This window comes from Astatotilapia calliptera, chromosome 23, assembly GCF_900246225.1.
Source record: "Astatotilapia calliptera chromosome 23, fAstCal1.2, whole genome shotgun sequence".
NCBI lineage: Eukaryota > Metazoa > Chordata > Actinopteri > Cichliformes > Cichlidae > Astatotilapia > Astatotilapia calliptera.
In genome coordinates, this window is record NC_039323.1 from 12,422,091 (window position 1) to 12,447,492 (window position 25,402).

Below are 25,402 nucleotides of genomic sequence, written 5' to 3' on the forward strand. Positions count from 1 at the left end.
TTTAGAAATGGTAAGCTTTTTCAGTATGTATTCTACTTTCTGACGGCACAGTTTATCAAACTGTCCAAAGCATTCCAGGTATGTGACGCTCGACTGCCCAAAAGCTCTCTGCTCCACATGTACGCGCTTTAATTTTGTTTAATGAAGTCACGGAGAGAGGACGAGCAGCCAGACTGTGAACAATTTCAATTACAAATAAAATATCTGCAGATTTAATCGTGTGGAGATTCAGTTTAAGTAGTTAAGCATAAAGAGGAGTTTCTTAACCTGTTAGTCATCTTGACCATAACTGCTGATGATGTGACCAAACCGTCAACAGGTTACAGTAGGTACACAAAAAGCTTTGTGCCCCCCCTCACTAAAAAAAGCAAATTAAGTGCACACAGACGTCCCTTCATGCAAGTCCAGAATATTGTGGTCACCTCGGTTTCAGAGGAGTATGAAACTGTGATAGCTCAGCCTCTTGCCTCTGTGTTGTTTCTGCTTATTATGAGCCAACCTGATGACCTGTTTCTGACCATTTTCCTGACTCCGTGTGTGTGTGTGTGTGTGTGTGTGTGTACGCAGACTGTATTTTGCTAATGAAAAGCAGCACTGTGGTCCATGCACAGAGCATAATTCACCGTCATCAAAAGGCTCAGTGTTTAGTGACTCCACAGTTTTAGCTGAGTGCTGAACCTAAGTTGTTGTGTCAGGGCTGGACATGAGTGAACTTTTTTTCTGCGGTGGCAACATTGTGAAAAATGTTGCCTTTCTCAGCTAGAGCCTGACTGGTATGTCACTCGGCTGATACTGGGTTATCTCTGAGATTAGTATCCGCATATACAAGGTTATACGAGATGTTTTGCATAGACCGGATTTTTTTCTTCTTCTTTGTTCATTTAAAGTGTTGTCAACAGCTCCATTGTTCACAACTACAAATCAGTCAGCGTGGAGGTGTATTCTGTGTAATGGCCACCAGGTGGCGAGTCTCCAGTTACAAAAAGACTTCCTGCGATAAATATATCTATGGCTCTCTTTCACCTCTGAAACTTACCTGATGAGTTTATGGGGTCATGAATATTTTTATTTTTCATTATTAGAGTCAGAAAGGAGGATTATCCACACGGTATCTCAGTAAGATCTTCCCCTCGCTCATCACCTCCAGTTCCCAAATATACGGCGACTGGGAAAACACTCAGCTCGAGGCTTGTTAACGAGATTTAACGTCACAGCGGTCGTGTCCATCTTTTCTTTCCAGTCTATGTTTACAACGTACGTGTAGTACACGGTGTGGAATCGTCACATTCAGAGTAGAAATGTAAAGAGTGCTGACCTGCATATCTCTAAAAACTTTTTACCTTTGGCACTATAGACTGTATGTGACAGATGGACCAAACAAACAGACTTGACCTGAGTGTTTGCGTGGTCATACACTAACAAATTGTGCCTGACAAGGCCTTAGCCAATGAGCATTCACTAAAAAATCAGCTATGAGCATAATTTATAAAATAACAAAAGCAAAAAGAAACGGAAGTGTTTGGCTCACATGATGATCAGTCATGAAGCTTTTTTTGTTTTGTTTTGTTTTTTTTATGGGCTGTGGTTGCGTAAAGTTTGGGACTGGCTGTGTTATACAATCCCTGAAGATCGGTGCAAATAAATGTAGTTCTGTGGAATGTAAATAGTTTGCACCTAATCTGCTGCACAGGGTGCCAACAGCTGGAAACCATCTGCACTCCGAGTCTCTCAACCAGTTCGACCTCAGCTCTTTAAGGCTGGCAAATTCTGCCATAACTGAGTAATGAATAAGCGATCGCTGAAGTGTGGAGATTAATTGAACATTTTAAGCAGCGCCGCAGGACACACCTGTGACTGTCGGCGTACTTTTTATCAGGCGGTGCGCTTCGCGGAAAGCTTTGGGTATGTGTGAATCTGTTAACAGTGTGGATTACAGGAACTGGTTCCCCACAGTAACAAATACAGTCATTCTTTGTTTTTGGCACGGGTGGGGGAACGGCTTCACAACCAGCAAATCCTTTTAGTTCTTATCATTTGTTCCACTCTCCAGGTCAAAGATGGATTCCTCTATAGGAGCACACACGAGTCAGAGGAATTCTGGATTAGAATCAGCTTCAGGTTGATTAGTTGCAGCTTGTCATAGTCTATTTTTTCCCTTTATTAACGGACTGATGCCAATGTCACTGCTTCTAATATCCAAAGTATGCACTCGAGTATTCGTTTCTAGAGTGTGAGACATCTCTTATTTCCTCCTCCTTCATCTTCCTGCTTCTTTTCACTCAATAATAAATTTATTTTCATGTGGTTTTGCAAATATTTATCGTCCTCGTTGTGTTTTTGTTCACTCCAAGATTTATTTGTCAGACGAGGAATGCAGACTAGAGCTAAAAGTAATTTTTTTCTGCTGGCACTGAATGTATTTGACTGTCAAAGTTCACGGAAAGGAATGTTTTCATATTAATGTAGGGAGGGTCGTAATGAATTAGTAACTCCTAGGCTCTGCACTATGGAGTTCAACGTATCCACAATATATTTTCTTTACCTGGTTTCGCTTATCCTAAAATCCTCAATCAAGCTCAGAGGTCATAAGAAGGTGGTTATCAGCTCGATAAATCAAACCACGATTTATCACTATAGCTACAAGCATGTTTCGCACGAAAGAGGCGCATCTTGTGACCAATCAGAGACACGGACAGGACCACTTTCATTACGACACAGGAAGCTGTCCCTATGACAACAAATGTTATGTTCAGCTAAATTAGTGCACTTTATGTAAGTGTTTTTCAGACATTTTCAGTCTTACCCTTTCTGCCCGGCAGGGTTAGTCAGCTGACTTGCAAATTTTATATAAGGTCAACAAACACAAGGCCTAAGTTTCCTGTTTTTGAAATATGTTTCTATTTTAAGGCTTCTAACCAGAAAATTTTGTTCGGATCGCTTGGAGCCAGAAGGAAAAAAGCAAGGAAGGAAGCCGATCCTCGCAACCTGTGTTTTATCAGTAATGTTTATCAAAGACAGATTAATCAAACTCATTATATTTCATGGGTTATACACAACCCGGTTTGATGCCAAACAAGTAAAACCACTGCATAAAAATTCTTATATATTTAAAAAAAAAGACTTTTTCATTTCTTTAAATGGAAAGAAGTACTCTCTGAAGATGTTCATCTGAGCCGGGGGTCTCAAACCTGCCTCTTCCATCTTCAGTGGCTCCTCGTGACTTGAAACTATGTGACAGATATAGATATAGGCAGATCTTACTATGAGGCCTCTTCAAGGGGTAAACGTAAAGCTGCATCCCGTCATGCTGCTCTGTTGTTCAGGCTCCGGGACTGTTTATATGTCGGTAATAAGCTTTACTGACGTGAAAAGTTTCAGAGTAATTCATTATTTATAATAGTGGCATCATGTACTTCCTTTGACTGACATATTGAGGAAGAAGTGAAGCTGAATGTGCTTGACCGCGAGGAATGTCGCAGTCGCTTTCACCAGTTTTAGCATCAACAAACAGGCCGTCCTGTTTCTGCGTGGAACGTGTTTGCTGTCCAGATTTATGGAGGACGGGCTGAAGTTTCCATTTTTAGATTGTTGAACTGTGGAAAACAATAGCTCTGCATCTTTCACGGTTCGCCCTCTTATTGTTCCGCCAGAGCAGAGAGACGCTATGTGGAGAAGTACTGGAAGGAGGTGCGGGTGGGAGACTTCATCAGGCTGCGATGCAACGAGATCCTCCCCGCTGACGTGCTGCTGCTGAGCTCCAGCGACCCCGACCGCCTGTGCCACATCGAGACCGCCACCCTGGATGGAGAGACCAACCTGAAGCAGAGGCAGGTGGTCCGCAGCTTCTACGACCTGGTGAGATGGATGCTTCTCACTTCCTCTCTGCTGTGTTTTCTCTTTTTTTGTCAGAAGAAAAAACTTTTAACAGGTTGAAACTTTGAGTTCTCTCCAACTTTTCGTTGTCAGGAGTCTCTTTATGGCAGGCGGGGGAGTTAACGTTGTAAAAAGTCCCCTCGAAATAAGATATAATTAAAATCCATGGCTGTTTGTTTTTTATTTTAATTCTAATTAATATTTGAGAAAGTCTTTCTCTTTGCAAATTGAACTTCATGTCTTGTTCTCTATAAAATCTTAATGAGGCCTGGACTTTGTCACTGGTCATACTAGATTTTATCTAGAGCTACATTTCTTGCACTCATGTACAAATCTGCACTCGTGTATTTGAAAGCTGTCACACACGAGCGCCCTGCCCACCAGCAATAGTTGTGAAATGAAGCAGTATAGACATATTCAGCAATATCAGCCATTTTTAACGTAGTATTTCACATGTGTAACAGTCAAAGCCATCAAGCCTATTTTGGCCCACAGGTGCGCAACAGCTGCGAGCTGAGAAACGTGCTAGGAGAGAATGCAGCGAGCAGGGAGGTTAATGCTGATCTTTTTGCTGAGGTGGGAGAGGTTAAACGAGGCTTCTTCAAACCCGGCAAGAGGTGCACGACCAGCTGGAGCGCAACAGGCCAGCAGTTGTGACGCTGCTGTTTTTGGTGCGCGTGGGAAGCAAAAACCAGGCGCTAATCGCCCGGAGCCTGATTTACAACTAGGAGGACTTGATTTTGGGAAAGTTCCTCAGGTCCAAAAGCAACTGTTTAACAACAAGACAAGCTGATCATTTATTAAATAACTTGTGTGGGTGGTTTCTGAGTTGAAAGTCATTGAGTTTTTTTATGGTGGTTAGAGGAAGGGTAAGTCAGCTCAAACAGTGCAGCCTAATCAATCTAGTTAATATGCAAACTGCCCTATTAAAGACTAATACGTTCCATTAGCTGCAACTTTAGCCAACTAACAGAGGAAATAATAGAATGAGTGCAGGTGGGAGTCTCACTTCCTTCACTTTATCCTATCTCGGATGGGCTGTTTGGGCATTAGTGTTTTGTAATGCTGTGTAACTGTACTTCCTGGGGAAAGGATAAATATTCCACCTGTCACCTGAAGCTGCATTCTTTACCTGAGTATTGTTTGCTTTCTGTTTGCAGGACTGCGAGTTTGACCCTCTAAAGTACAACAGCATCATCGAATGTGAAAAGCCCAACAACGACCTGAACAGATTCAGAGGCTACATGTGAGTCCCGCCTTTTCTACGCAACTGCCGTGAGGCTGCAGCTGCCACACAGCAGCTTCTAATGCTCGAGTGTATTAGTGATATCAAAGTCTTGTTTTCGTTTCCCTGTAAATGAATGCAGTGTTGTTTGGAGTATCGCCTGCTGCTGGCTTCTGACTGGAAATAATGCGAAACTGTGGTTTGTTGAGAAGCCAGCGGTTTCCAACTCGTAATTATGACTCAAACGGTTTTTCCAAGTCGAGATTAAAATTTGCTTTCCCAGGAAAAAGGGCGCAGGGTTTGAACAGTTGAAGGTGTATGTGCTGTCTCGTGACCAGGAGAACCTGCAGATAATGAGCCCTGTGTGTGTTTTCACTCTCTTTTGTCTGTTGCGGAAATGGTGTGTGCACGATGTACAACAAAGAAATAAGAAAGGAAGGACTAAGAAACATTTCCAGAGAATAAAACCTGAAACAACAAAACCCACTCTGGAATCTCACTGAAGGGAAAGTGAATTAAAAACATTCAACATGAAATAAAAAATAAATAAAAATTGCAGAACTATAATAACTCTGGTCCATCTCCACTTTTCCTTAACTGCTACCAGGAAAGGAAAGCACATCACTGTGTGAGATGACAGATTTTCACATTTTAAAACCCTCTGTGTGTCATCTCCACAGTATATTTGTCTCCAGGTCACCCAGTGTAAGGTTTGTGCCACAGATGTTCTAAATTAACAGTATTGGCAAATACAAAATGAATAATTCTATCAATGAATTTTAAAATGTATTATTTTACAAAATAACAATGATTAAGATGCTAAATTGCAGTCATTAGGAAAAAGATTTGTTAATTTCCCTCATAAATAATATAATTGTTGTGACAGGTGGTCTAAATACTTAGCTAACAGGCTAATGTTTCAGGACATAGAGAACCTGAAAGTCACGATGCCGATTAACTTTTTACAAACTAAATGTTTACAAAATGAGCAAGAAGTGAGCAAAGAAAACCTAAAAGTTAAGTAGAGTCAAGAAACTAAACTAAAGCTGAAGTAACACACTGAGAAAAAATGCAAAACACAAGCTAGGATGGGTGAACCAGACGAGTGGACAAAGAGTAGACAGAACAGGAAACGGGAAGTAATCAACGCAGGTGAAGACGGACGAACGGGAAGTAAAGCCCAAAACATAGACACAAGTGACAGCCCGAGTGTTAGAGTAAAACAGACACATCCTAAACACGGAGACGAGATGACGCACGGCAAACATGAGCGAGGAAAAGGCACGAACTCACAAAAATAAACTTCATCGCCAGGATTTGATTTCACAAGTGCAAAAACTCCGAACGATAACAAGTAAGACAAATTGGGCAAACACAAAGCTTCAAATCCTGGAACAACCTAAAAACGAAAAGCACAGATCATTCATATTCATGCACCAAACTCTCAGATCGTGACGGAGTCGGATGAAAGATGCTGCAGAGTTGCATTTGCAGCATCTCTCTGGGACTTTTTGAGCTTTGCTCATATAAGAGACGAGAAGTCAGAATATGTGAGTTTCTGCTGCTTTGATTTTGACGCACGTTTTCCAAGGCGAAGCTCGAGACACCTTTCGACGTTCCTCAGAATGAGTCAGGACCGTTCGCGTCTGCAGTCCTGCAGTAGCGCTTGGATATTTGATGCGTGCAGTTGTGTTCATGCTGCCTGTAGCTATTGGTTACATAATACTTCCTGTGTGGGTCAGACTTGGTCACTTTTCTGTTAATTGCATTATGTTGGACAAAATGGTTTATATTGAACATCTCACACAGCCATTTGAGGTCATAACGCATATCTATTCCCACTCTTTTTACCCGCGGTGGTAAATGCCGCGGGGGTCAGGTTTCCGCCGTCTAATTGAAGTACACTTTATGGGACCTCCTAACTGGATTTGTTTCAAATATATGGCACCCCTCGCCCGAGAAGCCTTCTGGATGTGTCTGCTCAGGCTATTTTTGGATCTTTTGTAATATCATAGTGGAAACACTCGTTAAAGGCATCAAATACGTCTTTCCAATAATTTTCCGACTTTCCTGGGGATGAGTAGAAGAATGGGTGCCAATTTATGGTCCTGCACTTAACCTCAGGTAGTGTTGCCTTTACCTGCAGACTCTGACTTTTTCTTTATTTATAGTACTGCAGTAAATTGGCACTGTAGCTTTAGCAGAAATGGAACCACTCTTCACAGCAATGCAGACCTCAGCTACTGCTGATAGCAATATGTGGTGTGAATACAGGGGTACTTCCTCAGTGAAACACCATGTAGTAATAACAACATTATTTTTATTTTATCATTTTTATAGCGGCTCTGAGTTTATAAAGAGCTTTAACAGACAGGCTAATGAAGTTAAACAGAGAGCCAAGCAAAATGGTTATAATGTGATGGTTAAAAATACACACCAGGCAAAAACTTGCCTGAAAGATGATAGGATACATGGGTGATTAGCCAGGTGGACGCTGAGGATCTGAGGCTACGAACTGATTCCTAAGAGCTCGTGTAGCTCGTGTAGCTCAGGCCCAGACCCAGATGTGTTTTTTAAAGCTTTAAGTACAAAGCTGTGAAAAGTGCAGGGAGCCAGAGGTGAAACGCAGGGATCGGGCTGACGTGATGCTGTTTGCTAGAACTGTGAGAGAGTGATGTTTGATTTATAGCAGAGAGGAGGGAGCTGCAGAAGTCCAGCCTTGAGAAACGGATGCTCGGGTGATTTTCTTTCAAAAGTATTGGTTTTTGAGAATCTGAGATTCTGTTTTGGAGAAAGTTAGACTGGTCAGCTTCTCTAAAGCTTGAAAGTTTAAATATTTTGATGTCATTTTGACACAAAAGCTTAAATTTTAATTTAAACTGCCTCATTTAAAACTTTGGAAATGTAGTTTTAATTGTTTCTAGCTTCTCCTTTTGCTTCAGTGAAAACATGTCTTGTTTTTGTAGCTTCTTCTAATGCTGTCAGCGTGTGCAATTTTTCAAATTTTGATGGATCGGCTCTGAGATCTTCTCAGCTACAAGTTATAATAGCAAAGGTACATAAATAGCAAAGATATGGCCACTACAGCGCAGGTTCTTTGAGGATTTAGAGAACAACAAATCATGCAGTCTTTCTCCCCAGACGCCGACTGCTGCTTCTCTGGATTTTGGCTCTATGAGTCATAAAGTGTTGTTGGAGTTCGTGGCTCTTTATTCTAATTAGATTCAGTGAGTATTTTGGAGTAACTCCATCTTTTACAAAGGTTGCTCCTTTTAGAGCAGGAGTCGAGTCCCGCTTTAGTTGATCGGCAGCATAAAGCCCAATCTGTTCCTAAATGAGCCGTCCCAATAAAACAAATGCATTATATCTGACCTGTCTTTAATATCAGTGCAGTCTCAACAGCATGTCTTATCACATGCGGTTACAGAAGGTATAAGCAGTTGTGTTATTTGATTCTTTATGACTTAAACAGTTTGTCAAGATCTGGAAATACTTGATATTTTCAGGCATGTGAGGAACACTGAAGTTGTTAAAGATCTTCAGTCATCTCAAAGATCTCAGTCAGTTTCCCTACTTTGTGCTGGACTGGATCCTTTGCTGTGCCAGTTGTGCCCCACTGCTTTATACACATGTTTAACACTTTATGTGTTACTTAACTGAAGCATAAATCATGCTGAGGATGCTGGTTGTGTAAGACGCCAAATCTGGGAGTCCCAGCCCTTCTTTTGGTTTGGATTGTTTAAACCATTTCAGTCTTCCGCTGGATCAGTTTTCCTAAAATATGACTGCGGGGATCATGGGAAATAGGCTGAGTAACCTTGGTTAACCTCGCTAGTTCTCAGGAACATGTTTATCTGAGTTAAAACTGTTATAGTTGTTGTAGTGTACACCTTTGAGAAAGAAAACTGAAATGATATTTTGCACATTTAAAATTAAAGTAAATTAAAACGTGCAAGAAACGTCTTTTAGTTTTCATCTTTCTTTTTTTTAGGGCAGACTTGTCAGCAGTGCCAGCCTGAGGAGGCTTTGGTGCTGTGAGCTAATTGATCATATAAAACCTGTCCTGAGCTTCCCCTGAAAAATGTCCTCCAGTACAAGAAACGCAAGCTAACAGAGTTCAGATGTTTTGTCTTTACACCCCCTGCTTTTACCACCATCATGCCTCTCCAGGTGTTGTCAGTGTGGTTTGACAGCTGGATTCACGCCAGCTGTTCTTCCAGCGTGTCCCCTCAGTGAGACGTGTTGTGTGTGAGAGACAGAAGATGAGACGCGTCCTCGGCAGCAGTCGGGCTGACCTGCGCACATGTGATTATGACTTGTGTTCGTCTCTCAGAAGGAGACCAGATGCTGCGGGTATTCAGTTGCCAGGCTACAGTGCAGCGTTGGGCACAGAGCCTCATCTCACCAGAGTTTTATTATATTACAGCCACTGACACGAGTCTAATTTCAGACTTAGAGCACTCTCTGCGTATCACGTGCTGTTATCGGCTTCTCCCACTGTCTGAGCTGCTAGTGACGGCTCTGTTATCAATCTATGACGTGTCAGTCATAAGCCAAGCGCTGGACTTTCCTGTTGGTAAACACGCCGATAGTTGTGACTCTAAAACCGGCAACAACAGAGATGATTAAATGCGGCTCTCCAGCTAAAGCTTGCTGGGCTGTTAAACTAACGTGCTTGTAATCCTTGATTTAGTAATAGGATTAATGCTGACATTAAAAGCTCAGCACCTCCCTCATAATATCACTTTGAGTTTCAAAGTGAGGGGGGGGGGGGGGGTGCTGCTTGGTAACTGCTCCAGTATCAGAGGGAATTTGTGCTGACTCCTCTGGAGAGGTGCGGGGATAGGAGTGATTGATTGACCGAGGTGCTCGGCGGTAAAAATCGATGTTGTGTTTGGACCGGTAATTTTGTTTCTCTCAGTATTTCTCACTTGAGTGTAACTGTGATCCTTTGGCTGTCATTCTCACGCCTCCTCTCACCTGACAGAATCCATCGAAGCGGCAGGAGAGACGCGCTTTACAAAGAGAACCTGCTGCTGCGAGGCTGCACCATCCGCAACACGGAGGAGGCCGTGGGAATTGTCATCTATGCAGGTCGGCCCCCGAAATGACACCTCGGCTGCCACGCAGCTGATCCCACCTCTGACTAACCCGCCGTGTAACTCTGCAGGTCACGAGACCAAAGCCATGCTGAACAACAACGGTCCACGTTACAAGCGCAGTAAACTGGAGAGGCAGATGAATGTAGACGTGTTCTGGTGCGTCATCATCCTGCTGGTCATGTGCCTGTTTGCTGCTGTTGGTATGTAAACAGCTGTTTGGAAGTTTAAGGCGACCTATTGTGTTCATTTCCAGCTGCTTGGTATCTCCTCAGGAGTGGTGCAGCTTTGTATCATCCACACCTCAAAATTCTCCTTATTTGTGTATATAAATAAATATTAAAATAAGATATTTTAAAAATGCATACAGGGAAAATGAGAAGAACTGTCAGAATCTTTTGGTTCTAATAACAGAAATCTGCTCTTTCCTTAAAAGATAAATGAATTTGTTTAATCTGGATTTGCTACTTAGCGTCACACCTGGGAAAACATATTTTGTCGTGACTTTGTCGTAGTCGATCTTTAATGAAAACCCTTCGTACGGTAGCCCTGAGAGGTCAAACAAACTGCAACTTAAGAAAACACCAGCAAATTTTTAAAAAATGCTGTAAAATGTCACAAAACACAGCGGAAAAGTTTCTGTGGAGACATTAAAGTGTTTGCATTAGCCATTTACTGTTAGCTTGTCACTTGTGCAGCTGCTCCGTCACGTTTCACCTCCCCAAAAACGTTTCCGTTTTGTTTTGTGAGTTTTTTGTTTTTCTTTGTGTGCTTTTGCTGCGTTATTCTATTTGTGGTTGTTTTTGATCTTTCATGGCCACCGTACCTTCACCTGTGTTAAAGAATATTTCCACAGGCCTCCAAACCTGCAGGCAGAGACTGGACATCTAAATATTTTAGGGATTGCAGACATCCATCTTTTTGTGTTACCCTGAGCTCCGCTCCTGAGAGTCCATATTCACAGAGCTGAAGTACCATAAAAATTATTGCAAACCTCTTGAAACCAGATTAAAGAAAACCAGAGAAACACACCAAAAGAGCGCAGATGAGGAGGAGAAGACTGCAAATCCACATCCATCTCAGGAATCTGAAACAGTCATTGTTAACAACCTGGAGCCACAGCAGCTCGATCAACAGGCGCTGGAGGCTTTGTAGTTGTAGCCAGAGCTGTGCCTGAGATGACCCCCACTGACATCACACAGAGCCAAGAGTAGAAAGATAGTCTGAAATCTGAAACCTGCTCTAAACAATACTAGGTTAAGACCTGCGAATGTGTTGCCTTGCAGGGATTTACCTAATTTTAATTCATCTTTGACCGCATTTAATATGAGCATTGATCACAGAAACGTCAGAAAATAAATCTAAATATTAACAAGGAATAACAAAACTCTTACACAGAGCTTCCTCTGCTTCTCTCTCCTGTCCTTCCACTGTTTGCATGAGCTGACCTTGTGCTGTTGCTGTTGCAGGTCACGGGCTGTGGATGTTTCAGTATGGAGATAACAGACCCGTGTTTGACGTTCTTAGCCCAGAGGGGACCAACTTATCGCCCATCATGTCGGCCATTTATCTCTTCCTCACCATGATCATCGTCTTTCAGGTACTAAAAAGAAAGCAGCTTAAAGAAGCAAAGGCACAGATAAAGATATAAAGGCAATATCACGGACTGTGGAATGTTTTATTCTGCTGTACATCGTGGCAGTATTTCAGCCTCCCTCTGCGTGTGACCTCTAGATCTTTTTCTCTGTTTGTTTGGAAAAGCAAAGATGAAAAATGTGTTGCTTCGAGCAGCAAGACAGTCTCTTTAATCTGAGCTCAAAAGGAGAGAAAGTGAGACCCAACAGTTATTGATCTGGTTGTGTTTTTTTTAGGCAAAAAGTTTCAGGGAAAATGTCGGCGTGTCCCGTGTCACAGCAGCAGCAGACGAGCCGCCCCGGTGTCGGCCTTTCAAAATAAACGAGAAATCACAGAGGGCAGTTCTTTGGTCTCGCTGTGCAAATAGTAACAGTAATGCCAGAAAAATGATACACTCTGAAATAAACACATGACTGTTGAGCAACACGAGGACTGTGTGCAGACGTCGCTGCCTTCCCCAAAGCTATGACTCATTTCTCCGGAACTACTTTCCATAAGCGTTGCCTGGAAATGTTCCACTCTGGATTACACCAACATTTTTTAAACAATCCAGCATATGCCCAGTGTACTTAAAAAATCACTTGTTTAGCATTTTGGAACTAAGAAGCAATAATTCTTTTAATTATGATGTTTTGGTTTGGGGGTTGTTGTTTTTTTGTCAGATATAGCCCCACAGAAATCCCAGATGAACTCTTTCCTCTTATTTCAGGCATCTATCTGTTCCTATTCATCCATTTTTAACTTGTTAACTGTTTTAGATATATCTAGCCACCATGTGTAGCCAGTGTAAGCATTGTAATATGTGCAATATGTAATGAGTTGCAAGAGGAAAGTTATAGAATGATACAAAAATGAGCCACCAAATGACGAAATATAGCACTTATATTTTATTAGATGTTGGTGATGATGATCTTACTGGTTATGGTCATGGAGGGAGTTGTCCTATTGGTTGACTTCCACATTAAGAAGGTGTGACTGGGCCTTCCTGTCCTCTCGTTTCCGTGCTTTTTATTACCGTAGTTACTACTGACCATGTAGTCATAGCACTGCTGAACCCAAACCCTTTCATTCGCTGCTAAATCGTCCCGGTTACGACTGCTTGAGAACCTCTGTGACTTCTCAGTGGACACAGCGAGCCAATGAGAAGAAAGCTCGCCTTCTGTCTGTACTTCACTCATTCCAGTAACCTGTGAACTGGGATGGATTGTGAGACGGATGAGCTATGACGTGTTTGACGTACTGGTTTTATCCCGAACTTGTGAACTGAGCAGTTTGAGCTGTGTGAGGTCACAGACACTAAAAAATAAATATCTGTAAAATATTCGGTTAATGCGACATCTGCTGCCACCCTCATGCTTCCTCCCCAGCCTCTGGCCTCAGGCTTTCCATGTGTGATCATTTAAAATTTGCTTTAAATTAGTATTACCGGTACTAATTAATGTACTTAATATTTGACTGTTCAAGATATTCTTTTTGGGTTTTCCAATAATTGAATCTCTTTTTTACAAGATTTATTTAATTATTTATATGAATTGATTTTTTTTAGCTGCAGTTTACTTTTTTCTGTCTCTACTGTTCATCCATTTAACTTCATAACTGACTTTTCTTGTTGCATTTAGCTACGTATTGCACCAGCACATCCCTGCAATTTCAGTGTATCCTTTCTTTTCATATTTTCAACCCTTTAACCATTTGAGGTTTATTTGAGTCGATCTATTTGATCTCTTTTACCTGTTTTATTTTTAAGCTTCACTTTTAACTTACATTGGGTTTTTTTGGGTTGTTTTTTTTTTTTGGGGGGGGGGGGGGTCCCTCATTAACGCATTTAAACTTTTTTACATCTTTAGCTATTTGTTCTTCTGCATCTTCACTCTTTATTTGATTTGATTTCACGTTCAGACGTTCACACCATCTTTCCATCAGTTTCCAGGATGACAGCCTGCTCTGCCTCTCTCCTCTCCTAGGTCCTGATACCCATCTCCCTTTTTGTGTCAATTGAAATTGTCAAGATCTGCCAAGTGTACTTCATCCATCAAGATATGGATCTGTACGACGAGGAGACAGACTCCCACCTGCAGTGCAGAGCACTTAATATCACAGAGGATCTGGGCCAGATGCAGTATATCTTCTCTGACAAGACAGGCACGCTGACGGAAAATAAGATGGTGTTCCGGCGCTGCACTGTGGCAGGGGTGGAGTATTCCCATGATGCCAACGGTGAGACGACCAGCCAACCCTCTCACACGCTCCCTTAAAGAAACAGTAAGCGGTCATCATCTTCTAAGTCACCACTAACGGTGTGTGTTTGTTTTTCAGCTCGAAGACTTGCCATGTACCAGGAAATGGACTCAGAGGAGGAAGAGAGCATGTCTCACGGTGGCACCCTCCCCAGGCGGGACAGCGTGACCAGTCACCAGAGCGCCCGCGTGGTGCTGCGGTCCCAGAGTACCAAGTCCCACCGCAGGACAGGCAGCAGGGCCGAGGCCAAGAGAGCCAGCATCCTGTCCAAGCACACGGCCTTCAGCAGCCCCATGGTGGGTCCTCATTACTGCTCTACAATCCTCATCCTGCATCCTTTACCCTAACAAACCTCCGTCTGTTCTGCAGGAGAAAGACATCACCCCCGACCCCAAGCTCCTGGACAAAGTCAATGACTGCAGCAGTCAGATGGACTTCATGCGCTTCCACAGCCAGCCTATGTCCCAGCTGCCCTCTGACCTCTCAGACATCATCGATTTTTTCATCGCTCTCACAATCTGCAACACGGTGGTCGTGTCCTCCCCCAACCAGCCAAGACACAAGGTAACACTCACCTGTTCAGGTCAGAAACATCAGTTTGGTCAAACCTCTGTCAGGTCAGAGAGGGATTGTTTGTGGACTGGGCCGCACAATGATGTTACCTCAACTTCATTCCACACCTCCTGATTTCTTCTCTTTTGACTTTCGTGTGTGTGTGTGTGTGTGTGTGTGTGTGTGTAAGAGAGAGAGACTTGCAGGTGAAGCAAGCCTCCCCTTTAATTCCTCTAATAGGTGCATGTGTGCAGCTGGTAAAGACACTAAGCTCATAATAAAGTGTTGACAGCGTGTCAGTGCCTGACTTGCTGCAGTCATCAGAAAGCATCTTAGCTTTTTATCGGGGCAAGTGTCGGCTCTGGGAAATTATTTATATAAAATCTGTTTTGGTTTTTTTGGACTATGAAGCCTAAAAAAGACAGAAGAGTTACAGGCCCTTGGTGTGCAAAGGGGTCGGTTCAGATTTCATAAGTACAGGAGGTAGATGAGATAGAAAAGTCTAAAGCCTAAATATATTTTCTGTTAAGAACAATTTTTTTTTCTCTTAAGCGACTCTGAGCGTCAGTATCTCAGGATCTATCATAGTGTGAGAAAACTGCACCGATTTAACGTCTGTGACATTGAAGAGCATTGGTACCCTGCATGCTTATTTTTTTCTGAGAATTCACTGGGGAAAACCTAAAGTGCATTGTGGGTAAATGTTTAGGGCTCATGGTGGGATAGTTGCCATTATTCCATCTTCATCGAAATAAGTTTTTGTAGAACAAGTCAGGTTCTTGGCAGGGGCAACAGGAAAGGTTTTATAGGCATGAATTAAAAAGGAAGCATTAGATTGTATATGTTCAAAATGGCAGGATATTATAATAGTCCAAATCCATGATTCGGTTCATTGCTTAAGCAGCTCCCTATGACTTATTAGAATAAACACCAGAGCGCATGACAGTTTCATGTGTCACCACATGCACATTACTGGGCTGTTGTTCAGCCTCTTTTTGCACGCCTTCTGTTTACACCAGCACGACATGTGCACAGCTAACCATCACACCACAGACTCGTCTCTGCAAAGTGACGTGAAGTCTCCTCTGTCAGTGATGTAAGGAGGGTAATCTGCAGTGGCAGCAGATCAGCGTTTGGAGTTTTTCCATATCTGGGATTGTGATTTACAAAGTATTAGGGCTGTTCGATATAACGATATATATCGGATGACGATATAAAAACGTCTATCGTTTCATTTTATGCTATCGTTTGTTTCGTGGTGTCGCAAAATAAGCTGTTTATGGCAATATTTTTCCATCGTTTTGATGGTCACTGTAGTGGCTATATTAATTTCTTAAAGTTCTCTCTTTCTCTTACATTTAATATAACCACACTACGGAGGGACAAGCGCCTGTTTTTTATGCGTTGTTGTTAGCAACAACGACGGTAACAGCATCGCGTGTCTGCTTGTTTATGTTCCACATAAACCTTTCACAATAAAGCTCAAGATCCTGTTGAGACTTTTCAAAATAAACTTTACGGATGAGAATTAAAAAAGAGCCGGCAGGTGCTAAAAAATATACCTTAGACTCAAACGTTAGAACAGGCCTTTCCCCGCAGCACGCCGTGTAATAAATACTCATAAAGAAAACAGCGGCTGTTACAACTTATGTCTAAAAATGTATTGTTTCATGCATCGGTTGAAACACTCGACTCCAGCTACACGACGCGCAGCTGGAAACACTTCACGCAAGTCGAGCTGCACGAGATTCACAGAATTTACAGAAAATGTTACATTTTTGTGATTTATATCGTTATTGGACGATTCTTATTCTTATATCGGGATATGAGAGTTTGGTCATGTCGCACAGCCCTACAAAGTATCATTAAGAATTCATACATAACTGGTTTGGTTCACAGTTGCACTGATGGTTAGTGGACATGTAGTTTGAGGTCACAATCATATAATGCTCCAAATCATTAGTTCCCATGGAGACACTTTACTTTCTTTGATGGTTCCTTGTAATCTATATAACTATTAGATGTACAGACTGGAGGTATTATAAGTAGTATTGGTGGAAAACATTTAATTGAAAAACAATAATAGACAGAGTATAAGAGCATTCTGGATCTCAGAGCCCATCGACCTGCTCAGAAAATTATGGGGTTGCACAATCATTAGTGGTTTAAAGCATGGGTCTGCTGTGTGTTGCTGTCTGTAGAAGTAGATTTATTTTTGACTTCTTTACAGTGAAATAAGTACAGATCCTGTGCTTAAAAAATACTAACGAGCCTGTTTTGAAAATGTAAGAAGTAGAAAGCACAGATATGTATTTAAGCGAGGAGTAAAGTAAAATAAAACGTTGTCAGAATTCTGCCTAGGTTTAGTAAAGTATTTGTACTTTGTTACCTCCCACCTGTGGTTGCAGGTGACCTCGTTCTCATACAGCTCACACTCATGAGGTGAACTTCAGGTTTTTCACAAATCCTTTGTGATCCAAAGAAGATTCATATCTTAAAGCTGTGTCTGTATCAGTGGAGAAAAATGCAACTGAAGTCCTTCCAGCACGCTAACAAACGAGCTTTGTGTTTTGTGTTTATGTTTTTTTGATCCATGTGGGAGTAGTTTCCACCTTTTGAGCGAAAGCTGCATGTTACGAGTTTAAAAAAACGTTCCAGATCTGACGCTGAAAGTGTGCGCTTGCACGTAGCTTTCACTACTTTTTCTGTTAGCGTATCCGCGTTTTGTTTCTGGGCATGGGTGTGGTCCTCCTGTCAGGAGGCGATATCCTCTCCTCGCCTCACGCGGCGTGCACTGGCTCACAATGGATCCCGACTGTCAGAGCACAAATCTGCTCGATGAAACTGTACACGGTGGCACACCGTTTATGTATGTCTGTGTTTCTCTTTGGAGGTCATCTGATAAGATGCACGTCTGCACAGAAGCGCTGACTTTTCTTTCGGTTTTTATCGGTTGTTTTGCTGTCCCGTGTTCCAGAGCAATTGTTCACATTTTTATTATGAAGCCCTTGTGCGTAGCTGGGCCACTGAATGATTTATTCTTGTATATATATGTGAGAACTGTGGTTCCCGCTGCCAGGAGACCTTAAAGTGAGTCGCTTTTTCTTCTGTTGTACTGCGGCACCTTGGGATGAATGATTGGCCGAAGGATTATGGCCAGGAGAAGCTTTTTCATCAGAGATAAAGTCCTCTGTAGTACCAGAGCTTTTCAAACATTTCTAAGGACTAAAACGATGTAGAACATCCATCTTATGAGCTTCTTAACCTTAAGAAATATTCCCCCAAAAGCAGCACCTGAATTCACTCGGAAGTCAACTTCTTATTCATTTCATCCATTTGAGCATCTTTCTTAGTAATGCCATATGCTGCAGTAGTCATAGAGCCAGAGGCCAGTGGCTAAATTCATCGTTATTTACGTTAATATCAAGTATTTTAACCTCAGGATCTCTTTTAACCAAGTACCAGTCTCCCCTGCAGAAAGCTGCAGTTCCTCCAACGTCCATCGGAGGCTCCAGAAATGAGTCAGTCCCTCTGGATTGCCACATTAACATCTCTGACTTTGCAACACAAATGGGTTGAAGCCTTTAGCTGTTCACTCCAACAACAGTGGTTGATGTGACAGTGGCTACATCCATCTTTTATTTACAGTCTGTGATCTACACCGATTCCCACCCAGTGACAGAATCTCGCCTCAGAGCCCGATTTGGATTATTTACGCAGTGCTGCGTAAGTCGTTTTAACTTGCTGGCCTTTTTCTTAAATCCACTTATGCACAAAATCGATTTTTATATTTGACCTTTTTAGGTATTTTGTACTGGCTGATGAGCATAAATGATTTTTTTTTTTTGACACAACTATTTAACAATCTATAGAAAGAGCACTTGGCTTTTATCGCTGTTTTTTACTGTGTTGGTTCTTTTTATGGAAGAATCTGTCCCAATGTCTGTTTAAGTGAGAGAAACACTGTTGTGTCACATTCTCTGCGTCAGACTCTTATTGCCCTAAAATGAGCCTGATGGGTTGTCTCGTGTCTTTTATCACTTTCAGTGGTCTGTGTTAGATTTAAGAGCACCTGGAGAAAAAAATGAAGATGGAATCAGGGTCTGTTCTCTCTTGGATTATAAAAACATTATTTTATGCCTACACTTTCTGCTCCTGCAGGTCAGGATGAGGTTCGAGCTAAAGTCTCCAGTGAAGACCATCGAGGACTTCATCAAACGCTTCACCCCCAGCCGACTGACCTCCGGCTCCAACAGCAGCAGCTCCTCCAGTCTCATCACCAACCGATCCTCCAATAAGGGCTGCTCCAGCCTGCTGTCCTCGCCCTCGGCAGAGAGCACGCTCACCAAGCTGCACGAGGAGCAGCCCTCGGGAGGTTTGGAGCAGGCTTTTAGCCCCATCCCGCCATCCTACGATGGAAAAACCTCCTGGAACCTCGACGAAGGAGAGCTGCGCTACGAGGCAGAGTCGCCCGACGAGGCCGCTCTGGTCTACGCTGCCCGGGCCTACAAGTGCTCCCTGGTCGGACGCCTCCCCGACCAGGTGATCGTGGAGCTGCCTCACCTGGGGAAGCTGAGCTTCGAGCTGCTGCACACACTTGGCTTTGACTCCACCAGGAAACGCATGTCTGTGGTGGTTCGACACCCTCTGACTGATCAGATCACCGTCTACACTAAAGGAGCAGACTCTGTCATCATGGATCTCATCAAACCCCCCGACACAGGTAGGAAAACACTTGTTTGGGAAATCTCTGCAGACCGTTGTGACCAGTGAGATTTTTTTTTTTTTAAATGTTAATGGGGATAATAAGCAACGGCACTGCTTTGGCTTGTGATCATGATGTGGTTTGGAGTGCTATGTGAAAGATGAAGCATTGTTTAGTGAAATTACAGTTTCATTATAGCATGAGATATCAGACATGGAGATCAGCCTCAAAACACAGCATTTAATCTTTGCAGCTGATTCTGTGGTCCACTGAAACTGCAAACATAACAAATTTCTCCCAAAAGAATTATTGACTGAGGGAACTGATTAACAGATGACTTTCAAAAAGCAGGCATTTCCTCTAAATCAGGGATGTGAAACTCATTTTATGTCATTGATCGACCAAACTGGTGAAAGTGCCAGTCGCAGTTTGACATTTTGCTAAACATTTAACAGTTTTTCTACATAAGAAAGACGTTCTGCAGTAGCAACTGAAAGAAATCTGTCAGGATGACTCTTTGGGCTTTAAATTGTAAGACATAAATGTTTAAAATTACAGTAAAAAGCTCCAGTAGCCCAGACTGAGTTTTTAACTGTTAAATAAATATATTAAAACAAAAAAATATAAATTTCTATCATAGTTGGTGGAAAAACAGGACATTTTCTGTCATTTCATTGTTTCCCTTTTACTTCAGTGTAGTATAAATGAGCATGGGGGAGGTCTTCATCAGTAGAAAAGTTGTCAAAGTCTTAAACATTTGCCCTCCTTCACATTTTTCACACCTGTCCTGCGGGCCGGTTTGGAGTCTTTGCTGGGCTGATTCTGGCCCCAGGCCTAGTTTGTGACACTTCCGCTCTAAAGCTGGCTTTTGACATTTCTTTATACTTTTCTGCTTCGTTATGCAAATCAGTTTCTGTCATTAAAGGTGAAGTGAGGCTTTAGCTCGATTGACTGCAGGTAGGGCTGTTCAATATAATGATATATATCGGATGACGATATAAAAACGTCTATCGTTTTATTTTACGCTATCGTTTGTTTCGTGGTGTCGCAAAATAAACTGTTTACGGCAATATTTTTTTTATTGTTTTGATGGTCACTGTAGTGGCTATATTAATTTCTTAAAGTTCTCTCTTTCTCTTATATTTAATATAACCACACTACAGACAGACAAGCGCCTGTTTTTATCCATTGTCCTTAGCAACAACAACGGTAACAGCATCGCGTGTCCACTTGTTTATGTTCCACATAAACCTTTCACAATAAAGCTCAAGATCCTGTTCAGACTTTTCAAAATAAACGAAATCACGTGAAAGAGCAGATTGTTTACGGATGAGAAGTAAAAAAAAGAGCCGCCAGGTGCTAAAAAATATACCTTGGACTCAAACGTTAGAACAGGCTTTTCCCCGCAGCACGCCGTGTAATAAATACTCACAAAGAAAGCGGCGGCCTTTACAACTTATGTCTTAAAATGTATCGTTTCATGCATCGGTTAAAACACTCGACTCCAGCTACGTGACGCGCAGCTGGAAACACTTCCCGCAAGTCGAGCTGCACGAGAGCCACAGAATTTACAGAAAATGTTACATTTTTGTGATTTATATCGTTATCAGACGATAGATGTCTTATATCGGGATATGAGGGGTGGCTGTAGCTCAGGTGGCAGAGCAGGTCAGCCACTAATCAGAAGGTCGGTGGTTTGATCCCAGGCTGCCTCCTGGCTGCATGCCAAATATCCTTGGGCAAGATACTAACCCCGTATTTGCCTACTGGTGGTGGTCAGAGGGCCCGGTGGCGCCAGTGTCCAGCAGCCTCGCCTCTGTCAGTGCGCCCCAGGGCAGCTGTGGCTACAATGTAGCTTGCCATCGCCAGTGTGTGAATGTGTGTGTGAATGGGTGAATGACTGAATATAGTGTGAAGCGCTTTGGGGTCCTTAGGGACTAGGAAAGCGCTATACAAATGCAGGCCATTTACCATGATATTTTGGTCATATCGTACAGCCCTAACTGCAGGTTGACTCTAGAAGTAGCTGTGTGTAGTCAAGAGACCGCTATAAGGCGAGACTCTGCTGTGATCTAGAAGAAATTAACACCACGAGTTAGGACTGTTTGCTTTTGTTGTGTCTATGTATATGTTGAAAGTGCATGTATGTCATGTGACTACAGTGGTTAAAGTATCCACACTTTACCTGCTTCACATTTTGTCCAACGTGGACAGACACATGTGGAAACGGGACGACAGTGTTATTTTGTTTTTTCTTATATAGTAACTTTGAATCCCTTTTGGAATAAGGCTGTAACGTGACAGAACAAGTGAACACTGTATACTGTCTGTAATTGTTGTAGAGTCTTTATGCTACAATATGAAACGCATTGAGATGACAGACTTCATGAATTGGTGCTTTATATCTGATCGTCTATTTCAGGTTTGAGTGGTTCATTGTATACAGTCTGTGGAGGTCTGTGGTCTTGGTCTTTATAAACACTCGAGGTTTCACTGATACTTCCCCAAACCCTTATGCTTTCTACTCAGGTGAAAGGATAAGGTCACATGTTATATAAGGACTTTTATTTTTAGAGCTGCTGAACTCAGAGCCTGCCTTGACTAGGGTCTTAAAAAAGAAAACTTCCCTGTGTTTTTTTTTTTTTCCTTTTTTTCCTTGTTCCATATTCTACAGCTTCTTTTATGTCCTAAAGGCAAAGGTGTAGCAGGGTCTTACTATTCCAGTCACACAAAGACCTACACAGACCTGTACCAGACATCTGTCCAGGGGTGCTTAGCAAAGACTGTTTCAACCCACAGGAACACGTGACACAACACGCAGTGTGGAGGTCTGCAGCCTGGGATTACGTCACCTTTTTTAATGATATTATTGCTTTAGAATAGTTTAGAAAATTCCCATGACAGTGTCAAAGAGTTAACAGGTTAACATCTTTATTCCACATCTTAGAGAAATCTATAAAGAACTGGAAACTGTTTACTGACTCAAATAATAATAATAATAATAATGGATTGGATTTATATAGCGCTTTTCAAGGCACCCAAAGCGCTTTACAATGCCACTATTCATTCACTCTCGCATTCATACACTGGTGGAGGCAGCTACAGTTGTAGCCACAGCTGCCCTGGGGCAGACTGACAGAAGCGAGGCTGCCATATTGCGCCATCGGCCCCTCTGGCCAACACCAGTAGGCGGTAGGGTAAAGTGTCTTGCCCAAGGACACAACGACCAGGACAGAGAGCCCAGGGATCGAACCGGCGACCTTCCGGTTACAGATACGCTTCCCAACCCCCTGAGCCAAATTTAACCTTTCTTAAAATTCACCGTAGTTTCTTGGATATTAGTTATTTGTTGGGAAAATATTTTATTGTTATCTCTAGGGCTGTTCGATATAACGATATATACCGGATGACGATATAAAAACGTCTATCGTTTCATTTTACGCTATCGTTTGTTTCGTGGTGTCGCAAAATAAACTGTTTATGGCAATATTTTTTTATTGTTTTGATGGTGACTGTAGTGGCTATGTTAATTTCTTAAAGTTCTCTCTTTCTCTTATATTTAATATAACCACACTACGGACAAGCGCCTGTTTTTATGTGTTGTGGTTAGCAACAACGACGGTAACAGCATCGTGTGTCCGCTTGTTTATTTTCCACATAAACCTTTCACAATAAAGCTCAAGATCCTGTTCAGACTTTTCAAAATAAACTGAATCACATGAAAGAGTATGCAGAGAATTTACGGATGAGAAGTAAAAAAGAGCCGCCAGGTGCTAAAAAATAAACCTTAGACTCAAACGTTAGAACAGGCTTTTCCCCGCAGCACGCTGTGTAATAAATGCTCACAAATAAAACGGCGGCGGTTAAAACTTATGTCTAAAAATCTATAGTTTCATGCATCGGTTAAAACACTCGACTCCAGGTACATGACGCGCAGCTGGAAACACTTCCCGCAAGTCGAGCTGCCCGAGATTCACAGAATTTTCAGAAAATGTTACATTTTTGTGATTTATATCGTTATCAGACGATAGAATTCTTATATCGGGATATGAGATTTTGGTCATATCGCACAGATCTAGTTATCTCCAGTTATCGCATTTACATACAGAGTTTTCAAACTGTTTGACGTTTGTCTTTCTTTAAACTCTGTTTATCAGTTCCGGTTTTCTTGTTTGATTAACTTTCCTTACCATAATCCAGTCTGAATCCAGATCTCTGCTGGCATCTCCGTAATTGTGATATTTTGGAGCAAAGAAATCCTCTTCCCATTCAAATGTTTTGAATCCAGATAAAAAAACTGGATAATGTTAGCAGATCTTTTACGATTCTGTAATTCCATTTACTTTTTGCACAACCGGATTTCAGGATTTGGTCCTATCAGATTGGATTAATCCTGCCAGATTATATTTCAGCAACTGGGCCCTGAGATTTACTAAAGCATTAAAACCTGCAGTTCCTCCAACATCCACCAGAGGCTTCAGAAAGGACCCACATTTTAAAACATCCAACTTTACAGTAGAAATAAACATGTTTTTATTCGGCCACAAAAAAATGTGTCCCTCTTTTATAAAAACAGACAGATACATTCATCTTTATACTGGAGTGAGGTAGTCACTGGGTGTGGCTGCTTTGATTGGCAGACTGCTGGCTGGCTGCTAGGATTCATCTTTGGTGCAACTCTCTGACAGATGATGTGAAAGGCAGAGAAAAACACATACAAAAATGCAATCATTTCATTCCACTTATTATAATTCGCTAATATTTTAGAGTCATAATAGTCCTTGACATTAACTGGTTCACACAGAATTTCCACATCTGGACACAGATGGCATCGACTTCTCACAAAGATGAAAAACAAAATGAAAAATGTTATAATGAGCCCCTAAATACACTGAGTCTACTATGTGTGGGAAGCACGAGTAGTAAGTGAATAAATCGAGTCGTAACTGTGTCAGTAGATGTTGGCATATCGTGGACTGCGTGTGTATCCTGCAACAGTGTTTACCACACTTTATACAAGCTTTCCTATTACGGCACAATTCCTTCACCGCATCATTTGCTCAGAAGTGTAAAAGTGCTCTGAAGTGCTTTTGTTTTCATGGACTGAATCAGTCGGTGCAGCAAACTGTCTTGGATCCCCTTCAGTAAGAGCATGCTGTCACGTTGTGCGAGTAATACATTTCTTTCACGTGCCTGCTTAGTGGCTCCCTCATGTTCATTAAAGGCATCTCAACACGGCTGCGTAAAAATGGCTCTCCAGCTGAAATGATCCTCCTACGCCGAATGAGGACTTGTTAACTGCAGCAGACAAATGGAGATGAGCCCACCCCCCAAACCTCGTTTTGGCATGTTTTCTTGCTGACATGTAATCTTATCCTTTGGAGAATTCTGAATTACAGTATGATTAATTGTATTGATTTTCCATCGTGCATCCCGTGCTGAGTCCTGCACACAGTGCTGGGTGCACAAGTTTTTCCGCTTACTTAAAATTCAGTTGCTCACAAAAACAGATCATACAGCCTAGTGTCCCAGTTGAGCAGCTTTAATGACCAGGGTTGCGTGTGTTTTCGTGCACACTTTGGTTCCCCATTGGGCAAAAGCAGCCAATTAGAGCTCAGCAGGCACCGGGCCTTCTCATAACCCAGAATGTCCATAATAGCTCCATTCAGGGGATGAGGGAGTTGTTCAGTGTCATTCTAATAACAGGACACGTGGAGGTGACAGACTGTAGACCTTTGGAGATGAAAGTGTGCCTGCAGACTCCTGTTTAGTAGTTGCACTGTGAAACTACATTTATTATTTATTCACACAATGAATAATTCATTTCAGCAATAAAAAAGGGCGTGTCAATCCCTGTCAGTAGGTCCCAGATTTGGATCTGAAAACAGCTGAAATCGAGGAAACTGTAAAGTTAAAATAAACAAATTGGTGTGGTGTCTGCAGTAAAGCAGGTATATTGGACTCTCGTGGTGAAAACGAGGCAGAGTCACTGTCAATTTAATAGTTGGTGTACATTCCAGCCTGGAGGAGACACAGAGGTAGATCCGTATCCCATTGGGTAGATTATATCTCATC

The 25,402-nt window shown here is 42.1% G+C and overlaps 1 protein-coding gene across 1 annotated transcript in view; it reads left to right on the forward strand.

Moving 5' to 3' along the window:
- The window catches only part of atp10a (ATPase phospholipid transporting 10A), a 43,475-nt gene that overhangs the window by 2,520 nt on the left and 15,553 nt on the right, over window positions 1–25,402 (forward strand). The window contains exons 2-10 of the mRNA XM_026158503.1: window positions 3,651–3,855; window positions 5,034–5,119; window positions 10,086–10,192; window positions 10,269–10,400; window positions 11,667–11,797; window positions 13,797–14,049; window positions 14,149–14,366; window positions 14,440–14,634; window positions 18,784–19,345. Of these exons, the coding sequence (XP_026014288.1) occupies window positions 3,651–3,855; window positions 5,034–5,119; window positions 10,086–10,192; window positions 10,269–10,400; window positions 11,667–11,797; window positions 13,797–14,049; window positions 14,149–14,366; window positions 14,440–14,634; window positions 18,784–19,345 (1,889 nt within the window). The remainder of the gene's footprint in view (window positions 1–3,650; window positions 3,856–5,033; window positions 5,120–10,085; window positions 10,193–10,268; window positions 10,401–11,666; window positions 11,798–13,796; window positions 14,050–14,148; window positions 14,367–14,439; window positions 14,635–18,783; window positions 19,346–25,402) is intronic.